This window comes from Apodemus sylvaticus, chromosome 3 (genome assembly GCF_947179515.1).
Source record: "Apodemus sylvaticus chromosome 3, mApoSyl1.1, whole genome shotgun sequence".
NCBI classification, from domain to species: Eukaryota; Metazoa; Chordata; class Mammalia; order Rodentia; family Muridae; genus Apodemus; species Apodemus sylvaticus.
This window is the reverse complement of record NC_067474.1, coordinates 152,952,957-152,976,647: the sequence shown is the minus strand read 5'-3', so window position 1 is coordinate 152,976,647 and position 23,691 is coordinate 152,952,957. Positions and strand designations below refer to the sequence as shown.

General features: G+C 50.7%; 1 protein-coding gene across 7 annotated transcripts in view; it reads right to left on the bottom strand.

The window, feature by feature from the left end:
* The window catches only part of Ubr4 (ubiquitin protein ligase E3 component n-recognin 4), a 106,856-nt gene that overhangs the window by 21,960 nt on the left and 61,205 nt on the right, over positions 1-23,691 (bottom strand). For 3 of the 7 annotated variants that reach the window (XM_052177877.1, XM_052177881.1, XM_052177879.1), the window contains 30 exons: positions 23,537-23,674; positions 22,817-22,991; positions 21,641-21,737; positions 20,989-21,096; positions 20,289-20,405; positions 19,188-19,397; positions 17,420-17,569; positions 15,818-16,045; positions 15,034-15,112; positions 14,375-14,620; positions 13,638-13,806; positions 13,162-13,306; positions 12,321-12,406; positions 11,107-11,194; positions 10,665-10,858; positions 9,361-9,600; positions 8,882-9,020; positions 8,264-8,389; positions 8,031-8,159; positions 7,012-7,355; positions 5,569-5,643; positions 5,395-5,485; positions 5,034-5,118; positions 4,769-4,896; positions 3,612-3,741; positions 3,366-3,523; positions 2,689-2,798; positions 2,108-2,249; positions 1,724-1,805; positions 1,316-1,489 (listed from right to left, as the gene is read on the bottom strand). In XM_052177877.1, the coding sequence (XP_052033837.1) occupies positions 1,316-1,489; positions 1,724-1,805; positions 2,108-2,249; positions 2,689-2,798; positions 3,366-3,523; positions 3,612-3,741; positions 4,769-4,896; positions 5,034-5,118; positions 5,395-5,485; positions 5,569-5,643; positions 7,012-7,355; positions 8,031-8,159; positions 8,264-8,389; positions 8,882-9,020; positions 9,361-9,600; positions 10,665-10,858; positions 11,107-11,194; positions 12,321-12,406; positions 13,162-13,306; positions 13,638-13,806; positions 14,375-14,620; positions 15,034-15,112; positions 15,818-16,045; positions 17,420-17,569; positions 19,188-19,397; positions 20,289-20,405; positions 20,989-21,096; positions 21,641-21,737; positions 22,817-22,991; positions 23,537-23,674 (4,383 nt within the window). The remainder of the gene's footprint in view (positions 1-1,315; positions 1,490-1,723; positions 1,806-2,107; positions 2,250-2,688; positions 2,799-3,365; positions 3,524-3,611; positions 3,742-4,768; positions 4,897-5,033; positions 5,119-5,394; positions 5,486-5,568; positions 5,644-7,011; positions 7,356-8,030; positions 8,160-8,263; positions 8,390-8,881; positions 9,021-9,360; positions 9,601-10,664; positions 10,859-11,106; positions 11,195-12,320; positions 12,407-13,161; positions 13,307-13,637; positions 13,807-14,374; positions 14,621-15,033; positions 15,113-15,817; positions 16,046-17,419; positions 17,570-19,187; positions 19,398-20,288; positions 20,406-20,988; positions 21,097-21,640; positions 21,738-22,816; positions 22,992-23,536; positions 23,675-23,691) is intronic. The other 4 variants (XM_052177880.1, XM_052177882.1, XM_052177883.1 and 1 more) reach the window with 2 other exon arrangements.

Sequence of the window (23,691 nt, the reverse complement as noted above, 5' to 3'; positions counted from 1 at the left end):
GATGAAGTTGGCTAGCGTAACTTCACTCCTGCCACTTGAAAACAAGTTCAAACAAATTATTAATCAACTATTACACTAGTGAAGAATAAAAGCCCACAAAAGGAAAGAATTCAGGGCCCCAGAGAAGCAGGGCCCAAAGCAGTTTGGTCTGAAGCTTTAGTTTCCATGGTCTTTCAGGAGCCAAGTGCCAGACAGAGTCCTGGGTAAGTTGACCTGAGGAGCCATCAGGAAGCAGCTGCACCCTCTGGCCACCACACACCTGCTCTCAGCAGCACAGCTACAGTTTCACTGTGAAGGTCAACTGAGGGCAAACTGTCCTTCCTTACAATTGTGGTAATGAGGGGAGAGCTAAGGCTGTCCCCTCTCACATGTAGCACCCAAATTCCACACTCCTTCAAAGTCTGAGGAGGTTGCGTGAAGGAATGCTGGGGACAGCCTAGGGGCCCTTATGGAGACAGCAGGCACAAACCTAGGTGGACAAAGACCAGTTTGCATGGGGCCTAAAGAATGTTTTTTTTTCCTCCTCTTGGCTTTTACTGATTTTCACTACCATGTGTGGATCTGCATGTGCACCTTTGGAGGACAGAAGAGGATGCTGGGTCCCTTGAGAGTCGTCATGAGCTGTCTAACATGGATGCCAGCCAAAGCTGGGCCTTGTAAGAGTAGCACGTGCTCTTCAGCACTGAGCCATCTCTCTAGCTTCTCTCTTGGTTTTGTCTGTAACCCAGGCCAATTCTCCTGCCTCAACCTCGAAAATGCTGGATAACAGGCAGTTATTATCATTCCTGGCTTCTAAACTTCAGAAACAGGAAGTCACAACCCCAAATCATAAAATACCAGTTAGAGGACACTATCCAGGAACCAGAAGAGCAAACACAAATGGGCCCTGGGAACTTTAAACCTTAAAGTGATCGACCAGGCACAAACAGATGTGAAGTTTCTTGGCTACTAATCTAGCGCTGTAAGACCTCAACAGCAGACGAACAGGATGAAGGGTGCAGAAGAGAGATGGGATGAAAGCTGCGTGGTGCTTCACAAGAAACAGCTATGGAGAACATAGCAGGGCCACTGACGAGAGACAATGTGAACATCTCTGATGACTGGCGACACCAGCCTGACCTCACCTCCTTCCCTGTCTAGGAGCTCCACACAGGAAAAGTACCCATGAGCCCAGCACTAGGGCTAATACCAAGCACCACCGTGCTCTTGAGACAGGCTTCTCTCTCACACATGAGAGTTGTCATCTTTTCGTGCTATGGTACCAGGAAACGACATTTCTGTGAACTCCCGGCTCCGAGCTTCCAGGCGGGGTTACCTGTGGTCATGTCCTCCAGCATCTCCAACAGCATGTCCTGGGTCTCGTCAATGAGCTTGGTCCTCTGCAGCACTAGCTTCCGCAAGCACAGGTACCCATTCAGCACAGTGCCCACCAAGCGGCTCTTAAAATGCCTCTTGATGGATTCCACCTCTACAAAGGAGGAGAGAAGGCCTGCGGGGACAGGAAAAGCTGTCGTAAGATCTGCAGAGCACAGAAGGCCTGTGCAATCCAAAGAAACAAGAAAATCAAAAAGCAAGATGTGCAGTGAGCACGGCTGGCAGGGAGGAGCTCAAAAGTGCAGAGCCGTCTAGTAGGAGAACGTCCCAGAGAGAGGAGTCGGCTGCCCGGGCGCTCAGGTCTCATGCATCCCCAAGACACCCAAGGGAAGGGCTGGGTGCTCTCTACCTGTGAGACTCTTGAGGGCATATCCCTGCTGCAGGTCCGTGCTCAGCGTGGCCTCCTCCAAGGCCAGCAGGCGGGCGATCTCCTGAAGAGGACAACAAGCAGCATGTAGGGACCACCTCCCCCGCCATCCCAGGACGCAGCCCCCAGAAGCGCTCAGAAGCCACACATCCATTCTAATCCTGGAAAAACGCCTTTCCAAGAGGCCAAAGAGGCTCAAGTATTGCTGGAGTCTGTTTACCCTGAAACAGCTCAGATACCCTCAACAGACTGCCACAGTCACCCGGTTACAGCAAAGTCTGGAACTAACTAATTGCCACAACCATGTCTTCTTGCAAATGAGAACCGACAAACGTAGAGAAAGGAGAAGTAGGAGGGACAGATCACCTTGGTGATGAGGTTGCCCACATAGGGCAGGACTCCCCGCGCAGCAAGGTAGACTTTCCAGTGGCACGAGGCAATGAGCTTCTGGTAGAGAGCCAGGTACTCTGCAGCACACTCCCCGGCCACACTGAGCTCGTCCAGGTAACTGCACGGGATGGGGATGGAGGAGGGACACCCTTAGAGCACGGAAGACCCAGAGCCAGGAGCTCCCTCCTTTGTGGCTACTGCTCAGTCTCTCCTCCTCCTCCATGGATGGAGGCCATCTGAGAAACCCACACTTCCCTCACTGAAAGGATTCACAACACTTCAGGGAATGGCTGCCAAACCTCTGAGCATCTGGGATTCCATGCTCACTGCCTGAGGACTGAAGAGGACAACGAGTGACAATTACGTCTGTGCTCAGAGGCGCTCAACAAACACCCACTGCTACTTTACCGCTAATACCCTAAAGCACTGGTTTCTGAGGCTGAGCTGAGGTGGTTGTATAGCACTCAGGGTGCCTCCCAGCCCTGATCTGTGTATTCACCCAAGAGAAAGGCATTCAACTATGCTAGCCACTGTCCCCACCCGCCCCCACATGGTACCTGGTGAGGAGGTCAAGGACCTGCTGCTTGCGGCTGGGGACAGTAGCAAGAGCTTCCACGATGGTACAGGCTGCCTGCCGTGCTGCCTGTGTTGCTGGGGTAAAGAGTACCTGCCAGACACAGGAGAGGAAATGGGGCTGGTTCAGAGGGACACCCTGTTTTCCTAGGTCCACAGTATGAGCTGACTTCCACCCATCCAGGACTCTGGAAATGTGTCCAGGCAAAGGGTCCACAGCACCAGCTAACGCACTGCCCCTGGCATAGGCCATCCTCTGATCTGGTCCTTTGAGGGAACAGGGTGGGGTGTCAAGAGAGCAGGAGACAGTTCCCTTGGGACTGTCCCTGTTGGTGGCTGCACTTAAGAACATCTACTTGGGGGCTGGAAAGATGGCTCAATGGGTAAGAGCACTGACTGTTCTTCCAAAGGTTATGAGTTCAAATCCCAGCATCCACATGGTGGCTCACAACCATCCATAAAGAGATCTGATGCCCTCTTCTGGTGTCTGAAGACAGCTACAGTGTACTTACATATTAATAAATAAATCTTTTAAAAAAAGATTAAAAAAAAAGAAGAACGTCTACTTGACCAAAAAGTAGGAAGTGACCAAAAGTAAACAGAAAGCAGAGCAGAGTGTGGCAGGCAGAGGGGACGCACAGGGACCCACGGGAGGCCGCACCTGTCGCAGCCAGTTGTTGTGGCCCAGCTTGAGGTCCAGTGGGGTGGTCCTCTTCCCCCGGCGGCTCAGGAACTGTTTCCACCTCCACACATACTTCTCAGTCAAGTAGAGCCGGTGGAGCTCTGCCTTGCTGGGGGATTTCCCGTTGCCATCCACCCCTGCAAGGCAAAGGTGGCAGGCAGGGGTAAGTGTGGAAGCCAGGGGAAGCAGAGGCTGTTGGGGAGTGGCAGGAGAGAAGAGGCACACCTCGGATAGGCAGGCACTTCTTCCAGGCTTCATAGGATGCCTTGGGATCTCTCTTGAGCCATAGCTGGGCCTGCGCGTGGATCTCATTGCAGTACGGTTTCACTGTGGTGAGGGCCTCAACAGGGACGTCCTGGATGAGGGAGGGAGGGAGGGAGGCAGGGAGGGAGGGAGGGAGGGAGGGAGGGAGCAGCACAAGGTGAGAGTTTGCCAACACAGAGGGCCCCAGCTTGGGGTGGCACCGACACGCCAGGAGGGACATGAAGACACCATGCAGCTAGATGCCCCATCAGGGCGCTTGCTAACCCTCTCTGCACCCACATGAGGAGTGTCACCTCCACACCCACACTGAGGCCACAGACCTGGAAATGCTGGCTTCCTACAGCCACAAACATGTGGCTACATTTACTTGAGAATAAAAGTGGAGTTTTGCCGAGCGGTGGTGGCGCATGCCTGTAATCCCAGCACTCTGGGAGGCAGAGGCAGGCGGATTTCTGAGTTCGAGGCCAGCCTGGTCTACAGAGTGAGTTCTAGGACAGCCAGGGCTACACAGAGAAACCCTGTCTCTAAAAAAACCAAATCCGCCCCCCCCCCCCCCAAAAAAAGTGGAGTTTTACTGTCTACTTAGTCAAGACTCACTGAGCAGCCGGCAGACTGGAACCACACAAAGTCCTGTCCTATACACTAATTAAGTCGGGCCACCACTAGATCCAAGGAGTTTACTATGTCATTTGTTTTAAGTAACGTTCTGGGTGGGCACTGTTTTGTATCTTAGAGATGAGGAAACTGAGGAACATAATTAGCTTGCCCAAAGTCTTCGGGGTCAGTAACCGGGAGAGCCGTATTTGACGCCAAGTCTGCTTTAGCACCATGGATAGCCTCTATGTAAGTAGGGCCGATGCAGATGTGGGAACGGACATGATGCCCAGGAGTCATGGCCATCTGTCTCAGCTGTTCAAAGGCCTCACTCTGTTTTCGGTTTGTATGCTGCTGAGTTTATATTACTTCACACATCCCCAAACCCCAACCCACCTCTGCCGTCTGTACTCAAGTCAAGGCTGCTAAAAAGCCCGGTGTTCACCTCAGGCAGCGAGCTGACTCTGAGGCTCTATATCTCCCCAAGCCCCACTGTCCCTGCCACCCCCCCAATGTTACGGCACCTTGTTCTTCTTGCTGGTGGGGGCAGGTGGTTTAATCAGCTTCTGTAAGATCCGCAGACACATGAGGGTAATATTCTCAACAACCACTGGCGTTTTGATGTTCACAGCCATGAGGAAAAGGCTGAGTGCTGGGGTGACAGGAGTCACAGTCAGTACATGTGGGCCACCTGTCCCAGCAAGGCTACCCAAGGGCTCCCACCTCTCTCCCAGGTACTGGGGTTGCACCTATTTCTGAGAAGTGCCCACCCGATGGTCCCAAGCTCACCACAACGTAAGCGGAGTTCCCAGCAGCTGTCCTCCTTGGAGATGGAATCTGTCAGCAGCAGCATCTCATACTGAAGGCTGCTAGCCTGGAAGGCCAGGAGAATGAGGAAAATCAGCAGGGTCTTAGGAGTCCAGAGACCAGGATAAACTCTGATTATAGGATCCCAACTAAAATGTCCAGTCACAGGTGTTCTACCAGGACAAAGAGACAGGGGAGACCCAGTACTACAAGTTTTAGCTGGGACATGAACTCTGCAAACAGGCCACTCTCTCCAACTTGGGTCTCCAACATTAGCCTAGAGAAGATGTCAGGGGCAGAGGAGGACTGTGAGGGAGAGGTCAGAGGAGAGCTGCCTGCTCACCAGGTCAGGGTTAGCCCAGTGGCCCTTCAGTGCTGTGGAGACTTTGCCGAGGATCAGGTCATTCATTTGCTGGGTGGCCTCCGGGTTGTCTCTGAGGAAGCAGAGAGGAGCCCTGTTAGTCACAATGAAAGCTGCAAGGCCCCGCTCCCCAACTACAGGCCTAGACTTTTCTACCTTCTTCCCAGGAGCAAAACTACATCTTTGGTTTTGAGGGGTCTTCGATGAGAGGAAACTACCACAGTCCCCTTTCTGAGAGACAGGGACAGAAGGGAAGAATAGCATCAGAATGGAAGTCCACACTGCAGGCAGCAGGGCCCTAGGAGCTGCTGCCTGAGTCCGCATTCAGTGTGGGCCCCGTGTCACTTTCTGCACACCACCTGCCTTCCCAGCTATGCACCTTTTTGGTAACAGAATGCATGTGCAAATGGCACCCAGGACCTTCCACACTGCTCTGTTCCAGGTGCTAACCACCCCTCTTCCCTCTTTATGTCCCCTGTAGCCTAGTCCCCTCTGGCTCCATAGGCCTATCCACTCAGCATCTGGGCACACGCCCGTCTTAGCCTCTCCAGTAGCTGCTTCTTCACATGCAGCCACAGCCTGCTTCTAGAAAGCCTGGGCTCATGGGCCACACTCAGAGAAGCCACCCTATACCCAGGACTGCCAGCCCTGTCCTAGCTGAGCACCCTTACTTTCCAAAGTATCTGTCATTATTCACTGCAATGCTGCACGTCCACAGTACTTCATGTTCAGGACAGGTTAAGGAGTAGACAGCACAGCCTGTAAAGGTGTCCTGCATCTAAGATGGTCCAGACTTTACGCCACATAATAAGCAGTCTACACAAAACTGGGTATAAAATCCAGTAAGTACTCAACAGTACTTGAGTTATTTACTCAAATTTAAAGTTATTTTGTTTTTAACTACACACACACACACACACACACACACACACACACACACACACACGAATAGCTGTGTGAGGGTTTCTACAACATGTGTACAGTGTCCAAGGAGGCCAAAAGAGGATGCTGGATCCCCTGAAACTGGAGTTATAGGTAATTGTGAACCACCCAATGTGGGTATCTGGGTGATGAGTTCCAGTTGTCCCCTGGAAGTGGAGTACATGTACTCTTAGCCCAAGCCATCTCTCCAGCCCCTAATTACTGAAATTTTACCAGAGTCATTCCTTGTCTTTGAGGTATTTACTATTACTGGAATTTTTCAGGTAAGTCTTTTGACCAAGGCACATGGTGCCCAGTGTCAGACCCTGAGCTAAGTGCTCTCTGACCAGAGTCTAAGCACTCATTCCCACACTCCTTTTTTATTTTTGAGGGTTTTTTTTTTCCTGGGATATTCTTGAGTCCAAGGGCTCTTTCACTCTCTTCTCTTCCCTCACCAAGATTCAGGAAGTTCCCTCAGTGCACACCACCTGAACCAACAAGGCTTATGACCAGAGCACTCACGGAAACTGATAGCGGTGCTCCCCACATCTACCTGCCTCCCACCTCCCTCACATCCTCTGGGGTAAGCCAGGCAACCACTTGGCTCAACCCTGCGCCCACTAGTGCCAGATGGCGTCACTGCTGTCCCCACTCCAGCATTAAGGAACAAGCTCTGACCTAGTCAGGAGACACATGAGCTGGCGGACCTCCTCACGAATGGCTGCAGCACCTCGGCGAAGGTTGTAATCAAAGAGCTCTCGGATGAGGCCCTGGGAGACGAGGATGTGCCTCAGGGCTGGATTGGTGGCCAGGGCCCTCAGTAGTGTGATACAATGCTCTGTGACAGCTGAGGCACAGCCATAGCACTTGGTAGAGGAGGTGTGGCCACAGCCTAAGACAGACAAAGCACGGTACTGGCTGGCAGTGAACGTGGGCTGCACAGACGTCCGGGATGACTTGGTGGCTGCTTCTCTTTGCTGTAGATCATACTCCAATAGCTCTTTGCGTGAAGCAAAAACTTTCTAAGAATGGAAACAAAGAGATTGGCAGAATAAACACACACACACCACACAAGAAGTGTGTAGGATACAATCTTCTTTCCAATATCCCCACTACTTATTTCTTTTATTCTCATTGAACAGGAGGGAACTGGAGCTTTGGATGACTGGCTTGATTAAGAGCAAGGCAGAACCGGAAATCAGAACAATCCCAGGCTCCAACTCCTCACCTGCCACAAGCACTTTTTTAAAGGGTTAGGAAATCACATCTCTGAGCAAAGGTCATCAGCAACTTAGTGGGCAGGGCGCTGGCTGCTCTTTTAGGGTGGGGTTCACTGCTGCTGGCCAGCATCTTGCCCAGAGAACCATCCTATCCATAGAACACTAAAGGGAGATATGGCTGCCTGTAGCTGGAGTGCTCTGACCTCCTGTAAACATGGCATCCAAGAAGATGGAGCAGCATCTTAGCAGTACTTTTTAAAACCTGGAATCCTTCTAATGAGTAAAGATTTGTTGTCTACTAATGTCCACCCCACCTCCATTCTGACTGCAAAGAGATCTGACATGGGGCCATGGGGGCGGGGGGTGTGTGCCACCGGGGCAGTTGCGGGGCCGGCGGGGCAGGATAGGGAGCCTGGATGGGGCGAAGGCTGCCCTGAGAGCATACGACACGCACTGCAAGCTACTCCCATTCCCTACCTGGATGATTTTGGAGAGTTCATCAAACGAGTTCTTACAGTCTCCACAGTACTCTTGAGCCAGCTGTAGGATGTAGCGATTCACACTGGCTGAGGTGGAGCTGATGCCTCCCGCTGTCCCCGAGTCTTCCTGTAATCCCAAGAGGCCAAGTGTCAGACTTCCTCCACCCTAGGCATGACCTCACCAAGGGCAGCCTTCCACTCTCAACCCAAATACCCTCTGGTCTGGGGCACCTGTGGCTTTTCTGGAGCTGCTTCATTCACTTTGCAGAGCAGGTTCTCCAGCTGGGGCCGATGTCCCATGAGCTGATGGTACACACGGTCAGCTTTGTCCAGAAGTGTGTTGATGTTGGAAACAGCCTAGACCAAAAAGACAGGCACTTGAAGAAGGTAACAGTTTACAGCTTGATTTTCCTTCCACGGACCTAACTGCTGGCCCCATGAAACATGTCCCCATGCAGACCGGGCACAAGGCTCCAGCTGTCCTTCAGGACAGCCTAGGAGGTGAAACACCCATCTTAAAAGAAATATGCAATACATATGGCCTGGAGTCCAACAACTGAGTGTTGAGAAGCGACTCAGGGCGGATCACACAGACACAAAACAGCTCAAGTATTGTGAGAAATTTTGTCCTTGTCTCCCTGTCACCCTGAGCAGGTACCCCCTCCTAGGCTCAAAGATGAGCCTAGCACATCTTTGGTCACTGTGGGCTCTACCCAAAAGCCAAGCCCATGTTTGCCGCTTTTCTCGGAGGCTCATTAACTGGGAGCTGAAGGCTCAGTTTGCTACACATCTCTTATCCAAAGTTCGGAGCCAAGCAATGGTGGGGACCTAGGCTAGATGCAAGCTTACCTTCTTCCGGTCTTCTTCGTTCTCGATGGGATCCACTGCGCAGCAAGGCTTGGCGTAAAGCATGAAGTCAAAGCGCGCATATTTACAGAAGCCACAGGCATTGCAGAGGAAGGGATCCTTCTCATCATAGTTGATGGACCTGCATAAGCAAAGTGCCCAGGTCAGTGGATCAAAGGGCAAGGGGAAGGAAAAGAGGGGGAGGAGAAGAGGGGGAGGAGAAGAGGGGGAGGAGAGGCTGTGTCCACTCTACACTCTGGGAGAACCACCACCAGGTGAAAGGGTATGAGCAGCCCAGTGCGTAGAGCAAGCACATGCGCACACATCCTCTTCTGCCTCCTCCCCATTTCCTCCCCCACAGACCACTGCATACTTCCATAGCCCTGTAAATCACAGGGCACCAGACAGGGACCTTGCCCATCCTGAGACTGCTACAGAAGAGAATACAGAACAGGCTTGCCCATGCCTGTAGGATAAGTCACCTGCACTTGTGACACTGGTATACATTCTCGCCACAGTTGCCACAGACGCCTGGGTTGGCGGGGACAGAGGCACTGCAGCGAGGACATTGAAGGGTCTCTGTGGAGGCCTGGTAGTTCTCATAGAAGTCTGCAAACTCGATCATCAAGTTAGAGGCCACGATGGGCAGAGGCAGGTCAATCTTGACTTCTGTCTGTCCAGGCGTCAGCTGAACTTTCTTGGCTTTGTGCCAGCGAGCTGGCCTAGGAGAAACAACAAACACTATAGAGAAGAGCCTCCCATATGGCCCTTGGTGATGACAGAACGGCAGTGGGAGACAGGCCACTCTGCCTAGTTTCCTAAGGCAATAATGTGACTATTCAAAGAAAAAAAAAAATTCCCTTATGGTTTCCTCTGAAAAGAAAAAAAAGGGGAGGGAGGGGTCAGGCAGCTGTTTCCCAGGGGTCTAGACAAGTCAGTGAGTTCTCATGCCATTATCAAAGAAACTTCTCATCGCAACAGAGACCAGTACAAAAAACCACAACTGGCCCAACTGCAGAGAGCCCAGTCCAATTGGATACCCACAATGCAACCTGCTCAAGGATCACTGCAGAAGGATCCTAAGAGCCAGAGGAAAATGAGTTTACTGTGAGATTCTGTCTCTTAGACATGTCAGAGAAGCTACACACATATGGCTTTACCAACACCGCTGCCTAAACAGGACCTGAATAAGACAATAGCAATAAACATGCTAATGTGACTGAAAAAAAAAACAGCAAGGCTTCATCTATAGATAAGAACAACGGGCAACTAAGAGATGCCGAGAGCAGAAGAAACAGTCTTCTCCACGGAAGAGCACTCTAACTGTCCAGTAACATATGGTAGCCCTGAAATCACTTATACATAGGAACATTATATGGACTAAACAGGCTGTATTTGCATATCAGGAATACGTAAGCCTGTACACAGGGACATGTAACAATTAAAAAGAGGCCATGAATTTGAATGACTACATCCTGGGGACAGACAGCGAGGGCAGGCGCATGCAGAAATGGAAGAAAGTGCAGAGGAATACTTTCTCTCTGTGAGCAGATGCACAGCTGCCTTGCCCCACGTGCACAAGGTCTGCCCAAGGCAAGAGAACCTGGAGCCAACTCTTCAACAGCCCACCCTGGGCAGGCTGAGAAGAGGAACCTTTCTTGTCCCCTCTCTGCTGTCAACAGCCTCACTGCTGTCCCATGCCAACACCATTGTGAGAGGGCACAGCCTTGAGGGGGGTGCACCCTGCAGGGCATGGCTGTGCTCAGGACACCTTCGAAGCCCGTACTTATTTTTCAGCTCCACGATGGCTTGCACGGTTCGGTTGTTGTAGTACAGGTTGATTGTCCGCACCATCTTGGTCCGCTTCAGGTCCCCAATTTTCACTGTCACCTTGCTGATGGTGTGACTCCCAATGAGCTTCACCACCTGCTGGGTGGTGGTGTACCGCGTGTCCACTTTAATGGAGGACAGCTTGATGTACTAAATACAAGAGCACACAAACAACAAAGTGAGCACTGTCTGTCTACACTCTTCAACACTGGCAACACAACCTCCTCTCCACCCACAGAGGAAGTTTATACTCCAGGTACCCAGTGTGGTGGGCAAGAATCCACAGTGCCTGGCAGCAACTACTGGAGAGGAACCCCTACTAACAGCAACCAGTCTTTGGAAATGGGAACCAGAGGGCCTGAAAACCTCAGGACTGCCCTGCTTAAAATACTACTTACACAAAACGGCACTTCAGGATTATTACACACTAGGCAGGGATCACTCTCCAGGTAATAGCCATCAAACTCCACTAAGCCAGACAAGGTGCTAGGGAAGAAAGCAGTCTCAGTGTCAGCAAAGTCTCCTTGTATGACCACACCAGGGCCAACTCCCACTCCCCCATGTCCCTGTGAATGTAAGAGAAGGGACTACAGCTTAGACGGGCATAGTAGTCACAGGAAGAAATGTCAAATAATCAACTCAGGTGCTTCCTACTTCTGAGCTGATGCACAAATTCAGAAAGGAATTAAAACTCACTCAGAAGAGTCACATTTAAACTTACTATTTAAAAAAAAGTTCCTAAATTATGTTTAAAATACATAAATCTTATGCTATACAAGTAATACTCAGAAGTTGCTTTCTAAAACTTGCTACTTAAGGAGCCAAGGAGATGGGTCAGAGGGCACGATGCTGGCCACGTAGGCATGAGTGCAGATCCCTAGGTCAACACCAATGTTGGATGTGCACAGCACCTTATCTACAATTCTAGCACTTGGGGAGCAGACAGCAGGGAGCTAAAGCAAACCAGCATCACGCCAGTGAGTGCTGGGCTCAACTGGGAGGCCATGCCTCATCAAATAAGATAGAGCATCTAAGAGCATGGGGCTCCCACACCCTGCCATGTGTGTCCACAAACAAGAACACAGACATACAACACACAAATGCACATTTAAAAAGCCAATACTAAGTCAGCATAACGATAAACCACACACTTAAGCAATGTCCTCATTTAAACGCTTTTCTTTCCTGAGGCCGATCCCTGGAACCCACAGAAAGGGGAAGGGAGGAAACTGACTCCACAGGGCTGATCTCTGACCTCCACATATATGCACCAAGTGCAAGTCCCTATACATCCCAAGTGTGCATACACAGGGCTCCTTTTTCTTTTAATAAAGAGGAAGACATGTGTGGACTCGCTTTATCTGGTTAGGTTAAGGTTTGAAATCTGCCCTCCCACCACCTCTGGTCACCACTCTGCACTCAGAAATCACATCTGTGTAACTGCCAGAGCCCGAAGGCCTTGGCTCCACTAGAGAAAGCTGCAGGCCAACAGGCTGGGTAACATCTAAGGGGACACTGAGTTCTTGAGCACTCCGCCATGCACAACCAGGAAGCAAACAACTACTGCAAAAGCTGCTCTTCAAACCACAGCAGGCAAACGTGGCCAGCTCACTTGTAAATGTTGGAGTTGGGATGATTGGTGAGAATGTGGTTCTGAGTTCTCAGGATCTCCACAGCCTTCTGTGAATACTCCTTCAGCTGAAACGGAATTCAGGAAAATTGGTTAAAAACCTGAGTCCTGAGCTCACAAGATGCCTCTGGAATAGAGGTGTTGCTACTAAACCTAGTGAGCAGAGTTTGATACTCAGGACCACACGGTAGGAGAGAAATGACTCCAGCAAGCTCTCTCCTCATCTCCACAGAACACCATGGCATGCACCCCCCCATATATGCACGCATCACTCACGCTCACTCACTCACTCACTCACTCACTCACTCACTCACTCACTCACTCACTCACTCAATCCTACTGGAAAAAGACTTGCTTTTGTCTTTCCAGCTGCTGGTCCTAACCCTCAACTGGTTAACAAGAGCTTCTTCACGAACACCTGGAGTCCCTGGACACTAGGCAGCCCTTGTCACTTGGAGAAAGATTACCTCCCTTTTAGGGAGAAGTCAGTGAGGTTGCCTAGGTGCAGTGTAGTCCTGGCTCCCAAGCAGGCCCCCTAGCTCAGCGGACAGTACCCCCTTCCCAAGCCGAGCCAGCTACCTTTGTTCCCACATGACCCACTTCTCTGCCAGCCATTTGCTGTGCATCTATGCTACATTTAGACTGAAGAAAGGCAAACTGTACTCAACAGCAACAATACTATAACAGTATGTCACACAATGTTACTAACACGAGATAGGTTCAAGAGAGATTTCATGTGTGGAGAAGACCATGACAATGTTCTTCACTCAAGAGAAGATTCCACATCAGGGATGGGAAGTGGGGGTAGGGGCTTCTCTTTTACCTTCTTCTCAGTCTGTGCAGTTTTCAGGGAGAAATAGCCCAGTAGGTCCACAAACTGGGCAGCCTTCCGACCGTAAGCTGGTAGTTCTGGCCAGATAGACCACATGAGATCTAACAGGAGCTCCTGCTGAGCCTTGTTGGAGTTTCTGTGGGTAAATGGCAGCTCAGGTTAGCAGGCAGCCACGAGTGAGACCTCACTGAGACTGTCTGCACGGTCTTCCCACATGCACCATGGCTCAGAGTCTTATGGCCCCCTAGCAGATGGAACACCCTATCAATTTACTGTTGGCACCTCATCTGACTCCAGAACAAAAGCAAGCTTTCTTTAGCTGATTGCCATTTTAAGAGTTCCTGACCACACCCTTCTGAGTAGCTACATTTAGTTCAACAAACAGACCTCCAGGGCCTGAAATCAGCACAGATAATGGTATAGTGATCACGAGCATGTGAGCGGCCGCAGAGCCGGCCCTGGCCCACCTGTAGATGTGCAGAGTCAGGCAGTGGGCCTGCCAGCGCACTGAGGAAGAGTTGGACTCCAACAGGAAGCAGCGCAGAAACTGGATCAGAGTCTCCTTGTCTGCAAATCTGTTCAGCTGGTTCACAAGAGCTGTGCACAACTGGTCCTCCTGGCTACCAGAGCTCTCACCTGCAACATCAGTAGGACTGACTCACCCAAGGGTCTTACAACCAAGTGGATAGGAAGTAAATCTATCTGTTCTAAAAGTATCTTCTAAATGGCTGGAATTTGCCAATTTCCAGTTATTTGGGGCACAAATGGTTTGGCTGCAGCTGGCCCATGTACAGCCTCACCACCACTAAGGATAGGACAGTAAGCCTGGCACTGAACCGACAGCTACTGCAGGACTCTTTGTGAAAGCCGCCCTGTCCGCCCGCCTCAGAGTGGCTGAGTCATTGCCCCCCCTACCCCCGAGCATCTGTCTCAGGTCTCCGAGGACCATGAGAAGTAGAGAAGCCAAAGGGGAAGGGTGGCTCAGCACCCCAGTGTACTCGGGGACCAGGCAGCGCCAGGACTAGGCATGCTCCGTGCACCCTGGCCCTGCTGTCTCTATCACAGAAAATGATGTCCCTTTCACCATGACTGAAAATGTGACCAGGAGATATAAAAGAGCATTTGGACACATTTGGGTAAACTTTCCAGCACCTGCCATGGAACAATGCACTCAGAGGGTTAAGCACCTAACATAGGACCTCACCCTCCTTCTCTTTTTCCTTTTCTTCCTTTTTGCTCTTTTTAGTGGAAGATTTGGACTGAGTTGTGGCTTGTCCAGAACCGGCTGCAGGAGGGGCTGAGGATGCCGTGGCACTGGAGGAGCCCGTGGAGGCTGCCAGGGCTGCGAGCACTTTGCTGCCGCACAGAGCACAGGAGAGCAGCTGCAGCAGCACGGGGGACACCCCCTCATCTACCAGGAAACTCACTTGCAGGAGGAAGTACAGGACAGCTGCAAGGAGAAAGGTGGAGTCAGCTGGGAACGACTGAACTACACAGGCAGTGAGCGAGCGAGCGAGCATGCGCGGCTGTGGGATGGGACAAGGCTTCCTCTCCCAGCTCTCTGCTCAGTGTCACCACAAGCAGTGGAGTGATCACTACGGCAGGGGTGACCACACGGAAGGCATCCAGCCCTGATGCCTCCAGTCAACGCGTTCAACACTCCTGCTCTGTGGGACTTTACTGCTGCAGTGTGGGAGTACTGCTCTGGACTCCTGTGCCCAAGGTTTGACAAGCAAGCCTTGTCAGTGAAGTTCTGGCTTGTGTTCTGTTAGCAACTGAATCTCCAGTGCCCAGCCCATAGCTTAATGCAGATAGCTCGCCATAGACGGCACAGTGGCAACCCAGGCAGGGAGGACTGCTTACAGTCATCTTTGATGCAGAACTTCTGCCAGTTGATGGTGCGCTGGGCGGCAATCTCTGCGCAGGCCTTCAGATGCTCCATCTGAAACAGGAGCCAATCACAGGTGAGTGACACCAAGAAACAACAAAGGCTGCTCTGTGTGTCAGGCCTGGCTTGAGACCACAAAGTAACCCCGGTCTTCAATGTGAGGCAGGTGTCCTGAGTTGGCTGGTGGACCCGGGAATAGGGCCCACACACCTGCAGCTTAAAGACAATGGCCCTGTCTGTCACCCGCCGCCCCCACCCTTCCACCTGCCCCAGCGCCCTGCCTTCAGTTTTCTAGAAAGCTGCAGGCTACTTATAAGACACAGGAAGGCCATGCCCAGAGAAGCTACAGCCCACTTCTCTCTCTTCACTATAAGATCAAGGGCACTAAACGAGCAGGCTAGGCTGTCCTTAACACCAAAGATGGGACAGCTAAAGGTGAAACCCTCCATTTACTCTCCATTTAGGCAGCAGCACAGGCTTCTACACAATCTTCTTTAATACTTAAGGACAAAAGCCAAGGTGTACCCATCTCAGGCTAATCCCATACATGGCAAATGAACCCTGGTAAGATGTTCAACTGACCCACTTCACGTGTGAGGAACACTCAGGTCAACTCCTCAGTGCCAGGGATTGACCTGGTGCTTGTCCCCCAGATGTAGCATTCTCTGAAATATCTGCCCTGCCCTGTGCTAGTCCCTCCTTGGCTGAACCTTACCACATGCCTGCCCCTGGCCCAATCAATCATCGGGACCCTCGTACCAGGCTGATAAGCGTGTCGTACTGCAGAGCGGAGCCGGAACTGGCTGTGACCACGCTGGCCCGCAGGAAGATGCCCTGCTCCTCCAGCAGTTTCTTGATCCCACGCACATGGGAGTCCAGGGTGTGCAGGTCTCGGAGCTGTCTGTATTTCTCCTTTGATCCACAGATGAAGAGCAGAAGTTTTCGGACTTGGCGACGGACAAAAGGGGTCTGCTGGATCATCAGGTACTGGAGGGATTAAACAGCAGTTAATAGGATTCAGGGATTGTAACTACCACCTGCAGCTATAACACCCTGGTTGGTTTTGGGATTTTGTTTGTATTTTTTAACAAACTGTTACTAAAAACTTGAAAAACGTATAAGTCACATTCATCCACAGGGAACTGTATGGGGTACATTCCCACAGGCTTCAGGTGCTGACCTTATGGAAGATGGTATTGTATTTGTAAATACTCTGTGCACACCCTTCTAGCATTAAATGATCTCTAGATTTTCCCCAACACATACTATGGTATAAATGCTTTGTGATTATATTGTACTGTTCAGGGAACACTGGCAAGAAACACCCATATACTCAGCACAGATGTCTTTTGTTGTTGTTCTATGTGTTTGATCTAGCTGGTTATATCGGTGGGTGCAGCACACGTGGATACCAATGGCCAAGTGGGTCAACTCCCAGCCACACTGGCCTCCGAGGAACTTGAAAATTCCTTAAAGAGACCAGGAAGGAGTAACACAGAAAGATAAAAATTTAACTAAGGGGCAATCAACTATTCATGCTCCTCTTCTCAAGCAGTTAGGAATCTACAAGGAGGCTGCTGGTCTTCACATCAGGCCAGGGTCAAACAGCTGACTCTACTCGAGCTAAGGAACTAGGATAGGCGCTTGGTCTTCCTTCCCAGAGTTGACACTGAGATATTGGACACCATTCACTATCCTCCACTGTGAGGCCTGGCTAGAACTGGGCAAGCTCAACTGCCTCTTGGGCTGGCAACTTTCTTCTTAGTGTCTGCCACTGCGTGCCCTGGAGGGAAGGGAGCAGGGGCTGGGCTGGCTCAGGCCCTCAGAATGCCTAGGACCCAGTGACAGCCATTCTGAGAGGTAGAGTGGGCTCTCCTTAGCAGCAGCCTTCACACTGAGCCCACAATGCAGCTCCTGAGAGCTCTAAGGCACCAGGCATAGTGCTTCCTCCCAGAGAGCTGTGATGACGAGGCTGGGCCTCTTGGCCTGCTAGGCTGCTGGTGGTGTCTCTGTGTGGCTACCGTGCTTCCTTTTTATCTGCTTGTTTCTGGCCAGTCACCAGTCTTCTCACTGACCAGTGTGGGAAGGGAGGCAGTGCGTGTTCTCTTCCTGACTATCTTGAAAGACTAAAGTGGCACCAACCCACTAGGGACATCAAATAGGCCCAAAAGCCACCAGCTGCTCTTATACACAAACCCCAGTGTCACTACACAATACACTCCAAAGGGGCACTAGCAGGACCTGGGTGTGTGAGGGGCTCTGTTAAGGACACTGAGTTAGGCTTAGGAAGGAAGCAACCTACAGAGGGGAAGAGAGAACTCACCTCTCCCTGAATAGGACACCACTCAGAGCCTCACTCACCTCAGAGAGAAAGTAGAACCAGGAGTGATCAAAGACAGGAGGAGGTATTCGAGAGCTGGTATCTGCGATCTTCTTGATTTGGTAGGGGAGCCTCAGTACCATCTCTGTGAGCAGCTGGGTGTAGGCTTCAAACACGTCAGCAGCATGACCCTGGAGAAGAGCGTCCTCATAAGGACCTGTGCTCCCCAGCCTTCCATGACCACAACCAGGGAAAGGCTAGTTAATCACTAAGCATTATGATGCCTTTCAAAAGCTGGAGCCAAAATTCACATACAGGAAGAGCCCAGGTTTCCTGGGACACGCACGGATAGCAGGAGAAGCAGCACATGGTCCTTAAGCGAGCTGGGAGATGAGACAGCTCAGCAGATAAAGGAGCTTGCCAGCCAGCTTGATGACCTGAGCTTGATCCCGGGATCGACATGGTGGAGGAAAACGACTCTGAAAGGACTCCTCTGAGCCACCCCCCCTCCACACACACACACACACACACACACACACACACACACACACACAGGAGAGGGGGAGGGGAGGGAGAGTGCAGGAGTATACATGTACACAGTCATATAAACATTTTTTCAATTATAACAGAATTTTTTGGTTTTAGGTTTATTTTACTCTATTACATGAATGTTTTGTATGCGTGCATATATGCACACAATCTAAAAGCCTATTGAATCCCCTGGAATAGAGTTACAGGTAGGTGTGAGCCATTGTGTGTGTGCTGGGAATTGAACAAAGGTCATCTCCAAGAATAACAAGTGTTTTTAGCTACTAAGTCATATTAGTTCCCAATTAATTAAAACTTTTTTCTTAAAAACTTGTGTGTCTGTGTAAATGTCACGTGTATTTGGGTGCCTATGGAGGTCAGAAGAGGGTGCTGGGTCCCTGCAAGCTGCAAGCTTACGGTGACTGACAGGGTGCTGGGAATGGGAACAGACTAAGAGCCAGCGCTCTTAACTGCTGGGCCAGCTCCTCAATAACTAGAGCACTGGCTGCTCTTCCAGAAGGTCTGGGTTCAGCTTCCATCACCTACAAGCCAACAAGCAAGTAAGTAATAGGTGTGTGTGTGTGTGTGTGTGTGTGTGTGTCATTTAAAGAGAGAGCAAGACAGAAGTACATGGTCAGCCTGACAGGTTATACCACCACCCATTCAGAGCAGGTCTAGCCTCCTGGCTGCACTGACTCAACAAGAGTAAAGGGTACCAACCGTCACCATTGATGACATACTGGTGTAAGCCAGGTACTGTGCTAAGACCTTTATAAATAATAAGCTGGCAAAGCTCATGACCCTGTGGAGCAGCTAAGATTTCACCCTAATTCCCTGGGTACAGTAACTGAGGCCGACTGAGACTGGCTGGGAGCTCGCCACGCGCCCTGGCTAGTAGGCTAGAGTGCAGGAAATCTTCTTCTTCCTGGGCTCATTTACCCAACATGTTCACAAGCTTCTGAAGAGGTGTGGAGGGCAAGTGACCACTGCCGCCGCCACCTTGTCTCATGTACACTGTCAGTTTCCCAAGAAGGTTCATGTGAGAGGAAGCAACTGATCGCACTTGCTTCCTTAGGCTTACAACACAGGCAGGAATGAGAGACACCCCTCTGCACCCCCACCCCGAGCTAGCTGGGAGGAGTGGTCATCTATTAGGTCATGACGAGATTAGAACCCACGGCCTGTGTGGCTCCTGACACTAGTCTTCCTAGCTCTACTTATCAAAAGCAGAGCACACAGCACTGAGGAGAGACGAGCTGCCTCTGGCCAGAGGGGCCTCACCTTCACATACTGGCGGAGAAAGAATGGGCTCATATCTGGCGGAGAAGAAGTCGTGTGTGGTTTCAGCAATTGGCTGGCGGCCACAGGCTCCTCATCATTCTGCTGGCTCTTCCAGTATTCCAGCAGAGACTTGAGCACATGGAGGCAATAGTCCACAGCCCCTGAGCTCAGCAGGGCTGCTGCTGTGGCGCTGGAGATGAGGGAAGACGACTGAGGGAGAAAGCACACAGCACGCAAGGCCGTTGTAAAAACTGGACTGAGTCAGAGCAGCAGCACACTCCGCACACGGCTGTCTAGGCCCAGCCCTGACATACATGGCTTCACCAGTCTGCTGTATTACAAGTTTCTCAGCTGGCTAAGTCACTCCCCAGCTCTTTGCAACAACTATATCTAAGAGAAAACAAATAGTAGCTCTTAACCTGACCTTGCTATACCTCTGTGCCAGGGAGGTAAAGCTTTCTCCTTCCCCTGAAGCAAAGCAAATAGAACCTCATTTGAAAGAGAGACAAAAAGTTCCACTCTAGGTCCTTCTTGGCAACGTCACCCTCCCAGTAGGGCTCTCCAGAAAAACTAGTCTCCGAGGGCGACGGGGTGACTGCATGCATAAGCAGCAGGAAGGAGCAAAGCGCCTGCACATAAGACCATTAGGAGAGCCTTGGCAATCCCAGCAAGCCCCACAGCTCATAAGCTCATTAAGATTGGATGCAGTTCAACCCCGATTTCCACCGTCTCTGCTTTGTGCTAATCTCATTTCCCCACACACACTGGCTTTCTCTCTACTCTATTACCATACCTTATAGCAATAGACACTGGAGATCCTCTTAGCTACTCTGTGCTTTGCAGTACAGGCCCTTGCTTTTCAACAGTGGAACCTCCAAGCCCTTTCTTTAACCCCTCCATTGCAGGGTTTGTTGTAAGGACCTGGGCTTGGCAGGGATTCTGAAAAAGGGAGAAGTTCTGCTCCTCAAGAGGGACATACTGGTACTTCCCTAGTTCGCGATGGTCTTATTCTAACAGGACTATCACCTCTGTCCTCAGCCCTGCGCTAACCACTCCATTATCTTATCTTGCCTCAAACCCATAAGCTCAAAGCACAAATACCTCACAGATGGACGATTTGGATCCGGACTTGGTGCGGGACATGAACACACTCAGGAGCCTCATCACGACCAAATGGACTTCATTCAAAGCACTGCGCTCATTCTTCTTGGAGACATCCTGCAGGCAGAAGCCCAGACACCTATGCTTCCTCTAAGCTCCAACAAGAACACCCCCACCCCCACACATGCCTTTCAGACCGAAGAGGAAAGAAGGCTCCAGTAAAGGTGTGGGTTCTCCCTGGTGCAATGGAGGCGCTGTACTCGGAGGCCATGGAATATATGACAAGGGCACAGACTTTATCCTACTTGTCATTTGTACTCCTTAACTGTCAATCTGACATACCCTGAGTCACCGAGTCTCAGTGAGGGACTTATGAATCAAGCTGTCCTATGCAGTGACTTGATTGCTTTAATGAACATAGGGAGGCCCAGGCTGAAGTGGGATCTGTGCTCAGGCCTGTGTGAACAGAGAGCTGCATCCGTCCTTGCTTTCCTGCTGCGATGGGCTATAACCTCAACTGCAAGCTAGAGAAACCCTTCTCCCTGATGCTGCTTTTGTGCCAGTACCAGGAATAAAACTAGAACCCAAAGGAAGCTCCTCTAAGGAAGGAAAAGCTGAGAAAGACTCCTGACTAATCCCTCACTGCCAGTCCCCCCGCACCTTCCAGCCCTGCTCTCCGCAAGGCCCTTCTCCAGTTTACCTTCTTGTCCATGCCCAGCTCAGCAATGAGCTGTGCGAGCAGGTTGTCCAGGGCGCCCTTGTCTTTCTCATCTTCTCCATCCAGATCTGTGGTGAGCATGAGAATGACCTAGAGGGCAGAGTGAATAGAGAACCGACTTCTGAAGGCTGAAGGGCTGGGCGTGTTATGTCAGGAAGCAATCCTGAGCTCTGACTCTCTGCCCTAGCCTATGAAACAGGTCTCCATGACTGCCCTAGCTTAAGAGCCCAGGGTTGTGAAACTCACCTGAGCCATTTGGGATACCATTGAAAAGCTTTACAAAGACTTTTATAAAAACAATTGAGTAACAAGCCAATCACAGTGCGTGAAAGAGGACATTGTGCTGATCTAAGAATCAAAGAGCACAGCACATGCTCTATTATTCAGGATGGAGAAAGAATGCCGACTGCGTGGGTATTGGGACCCTTTTCAAACCTCCAAGTCCTGCCAATCACCTAGCATGACCATGACACCCCTCAAGCACAGCTCTATAACCTGAAGGGTTGCGACCTGCAGCTCAGGCTGCATGCCATACTTTGTGACCTTAACACCAGCCCTCGGGTCCCTGAAAAAGAAGTGCATCACCCAAGGGTAGCCCAACTACAGCACAGCTGATTAGGAGAACTGAAGATACCTGCATGTACGGGATGGCCCGGACACCTCCGACGTTCCGTAACTGGGGCAGTGTCTGCAGTAATCTTTCCAACAGCATCAGACGAACCATGTGTAGCCTGCAAGTCCAAGAAATGTACAGGAGACATAGAGTGGCATACAGAGAAGACCCAGTGGAATACGCTCCTGCCTCGGAGGCCAGTGAGGAGCCGGATACTTAGGAATAAGCCTACTGTGTTAACCAAATAAGGGTTGGCACAGCGCTACATCCCTACAATCCATCCCAGCACCCAGGTGACTGAGGCAGGAGAATCTGAGATCAAGACCAACCTAGGCTCTGAGTGAGTTTCAGATCAGCTAGCTGTGGGTACTTAGTGAAATCCTCTCTTATAAGAGCAAATTAATAGTTATTATTATCTTTAAAAGTATTATGAACAACTTTATGCCCCAAGCTGACAGCTTCAACATAATGAACACATTCTATATAAAACACCAAATGCCGAAACTGATTTCTAAATTAACAGAAATAATTTTCTATCACATAAAAAATGATTCTGTAGTTTAAAACATCTTCCCTTAACAAAAATCCAAATGCAGATCAACCTTTATTAGTGAACTTTTCTAAAAGTCTATGGGAGAAATAAATCTTACACAAACTCTTCCAGAGGGGAGTAAAAAACTGAAGTATGTTGGATTCATTTTATGAGGCCAAACAGCATCATAACAAAGACATTTCAAAGGAAAATTATAGACTTTAAGAAACACTGATAAACGAAGCCCAAATATATGAAGGGTTAACTTGTGATCAGCTGCCCCCACCACAGAGTAAGACAAACTAATGTAACTCCTATCCTTACACAGCTGTGTGAGCTGTGTCTTACACTGAAGAAGAAACACAGATTTAAATCATAGGACACAGCCAGCTGGGTGCGATCTGCAAGCCGGAGGCCATCGGACTGCTAGCTACACAGCCCTCCAGCTAGACCGCAAGCTCAGCAGCGCACTCCTACTCCCCAAGCATCATGGGAGCCACAAACCTCCCACCCCCACCCCATGTCAGCAGGGCCTGGGAGAAATGGCAGCTTTCATCTCCTTGCATACTTGGGAACACACTCAGCACGCGGCACCCCATCTCCCAGTCTCCCAATTCTGAACTCCTCTTTCACGCAGGTGACAGTGTGTGACAGGCGGTCCTGACCTGTTGCTGGTGTGCACATCTCCTTCAGCTTCCACTTCTCCTTCTCCCTCAGAGCCGTCTCCCTCCTGGTGCCCAGCGGTGGTGCTGATGGCACCTGTGCTGGAGCTGACGCTCCCTGGTCCAGCCGGGTGACCCTCAGCTGTGGCGTCACCATACGCACTGCTCCGGCCAGACACTGAAGGGAAATGATTTAAGAAGCACATATCAACTCACAAGGTTGGCCTTTATGGGAAAAATGTTAGGTTTCAACTGGTTTTGGCTGGTGTGGTCTTGGGCCCTCAGAGCTCTTCTAGTTTTCACCTGTGCAACATACAAAACTGGCCTAGCCTCAGCTAAGAGACTGCTACTGTAAGCAAGCCTCACAGCAGCTATACTGTGGGAGTGGCTTGCCTAACAGTTCATTCCCTCAGGAGGCAGTAGTAAAAACCATAGGAATACGGGCTTCCAGCTCATACCACAATTATTCTTAATCACCATTTCTGGCTATAAATAATATCACTTTTCTTTCTGAACTTAAAGATGCTGCAATACATTAGTCACCGGATTTGAACTCCAGTCACAGAACACTTGACACGCCATGGTAGAGTTCAAAAGAACTCCCCCACACCACAGAGAGCCCCCACAACTCCTCTCTGCAGAAGGCAATCACAAGGCCAGGCAGGAATTCCTACCCCTTCCACCACCCCGAGCTCAAAGAGATCACTGCACCAGGCACGTTACCACTGTGCTCGCCGGCCACCGAGTCCACCGCACTTCCCCCGCTCTCGGAGCCGACACTACCGCCATGGTCGGCTGGCGAGGTCCGCAGGGTGGAGCCATCAGTTGCTGCGGTGCTGCCCTCATCATCTGAGGCTGGAGCTGAGAGAGTAACAGAG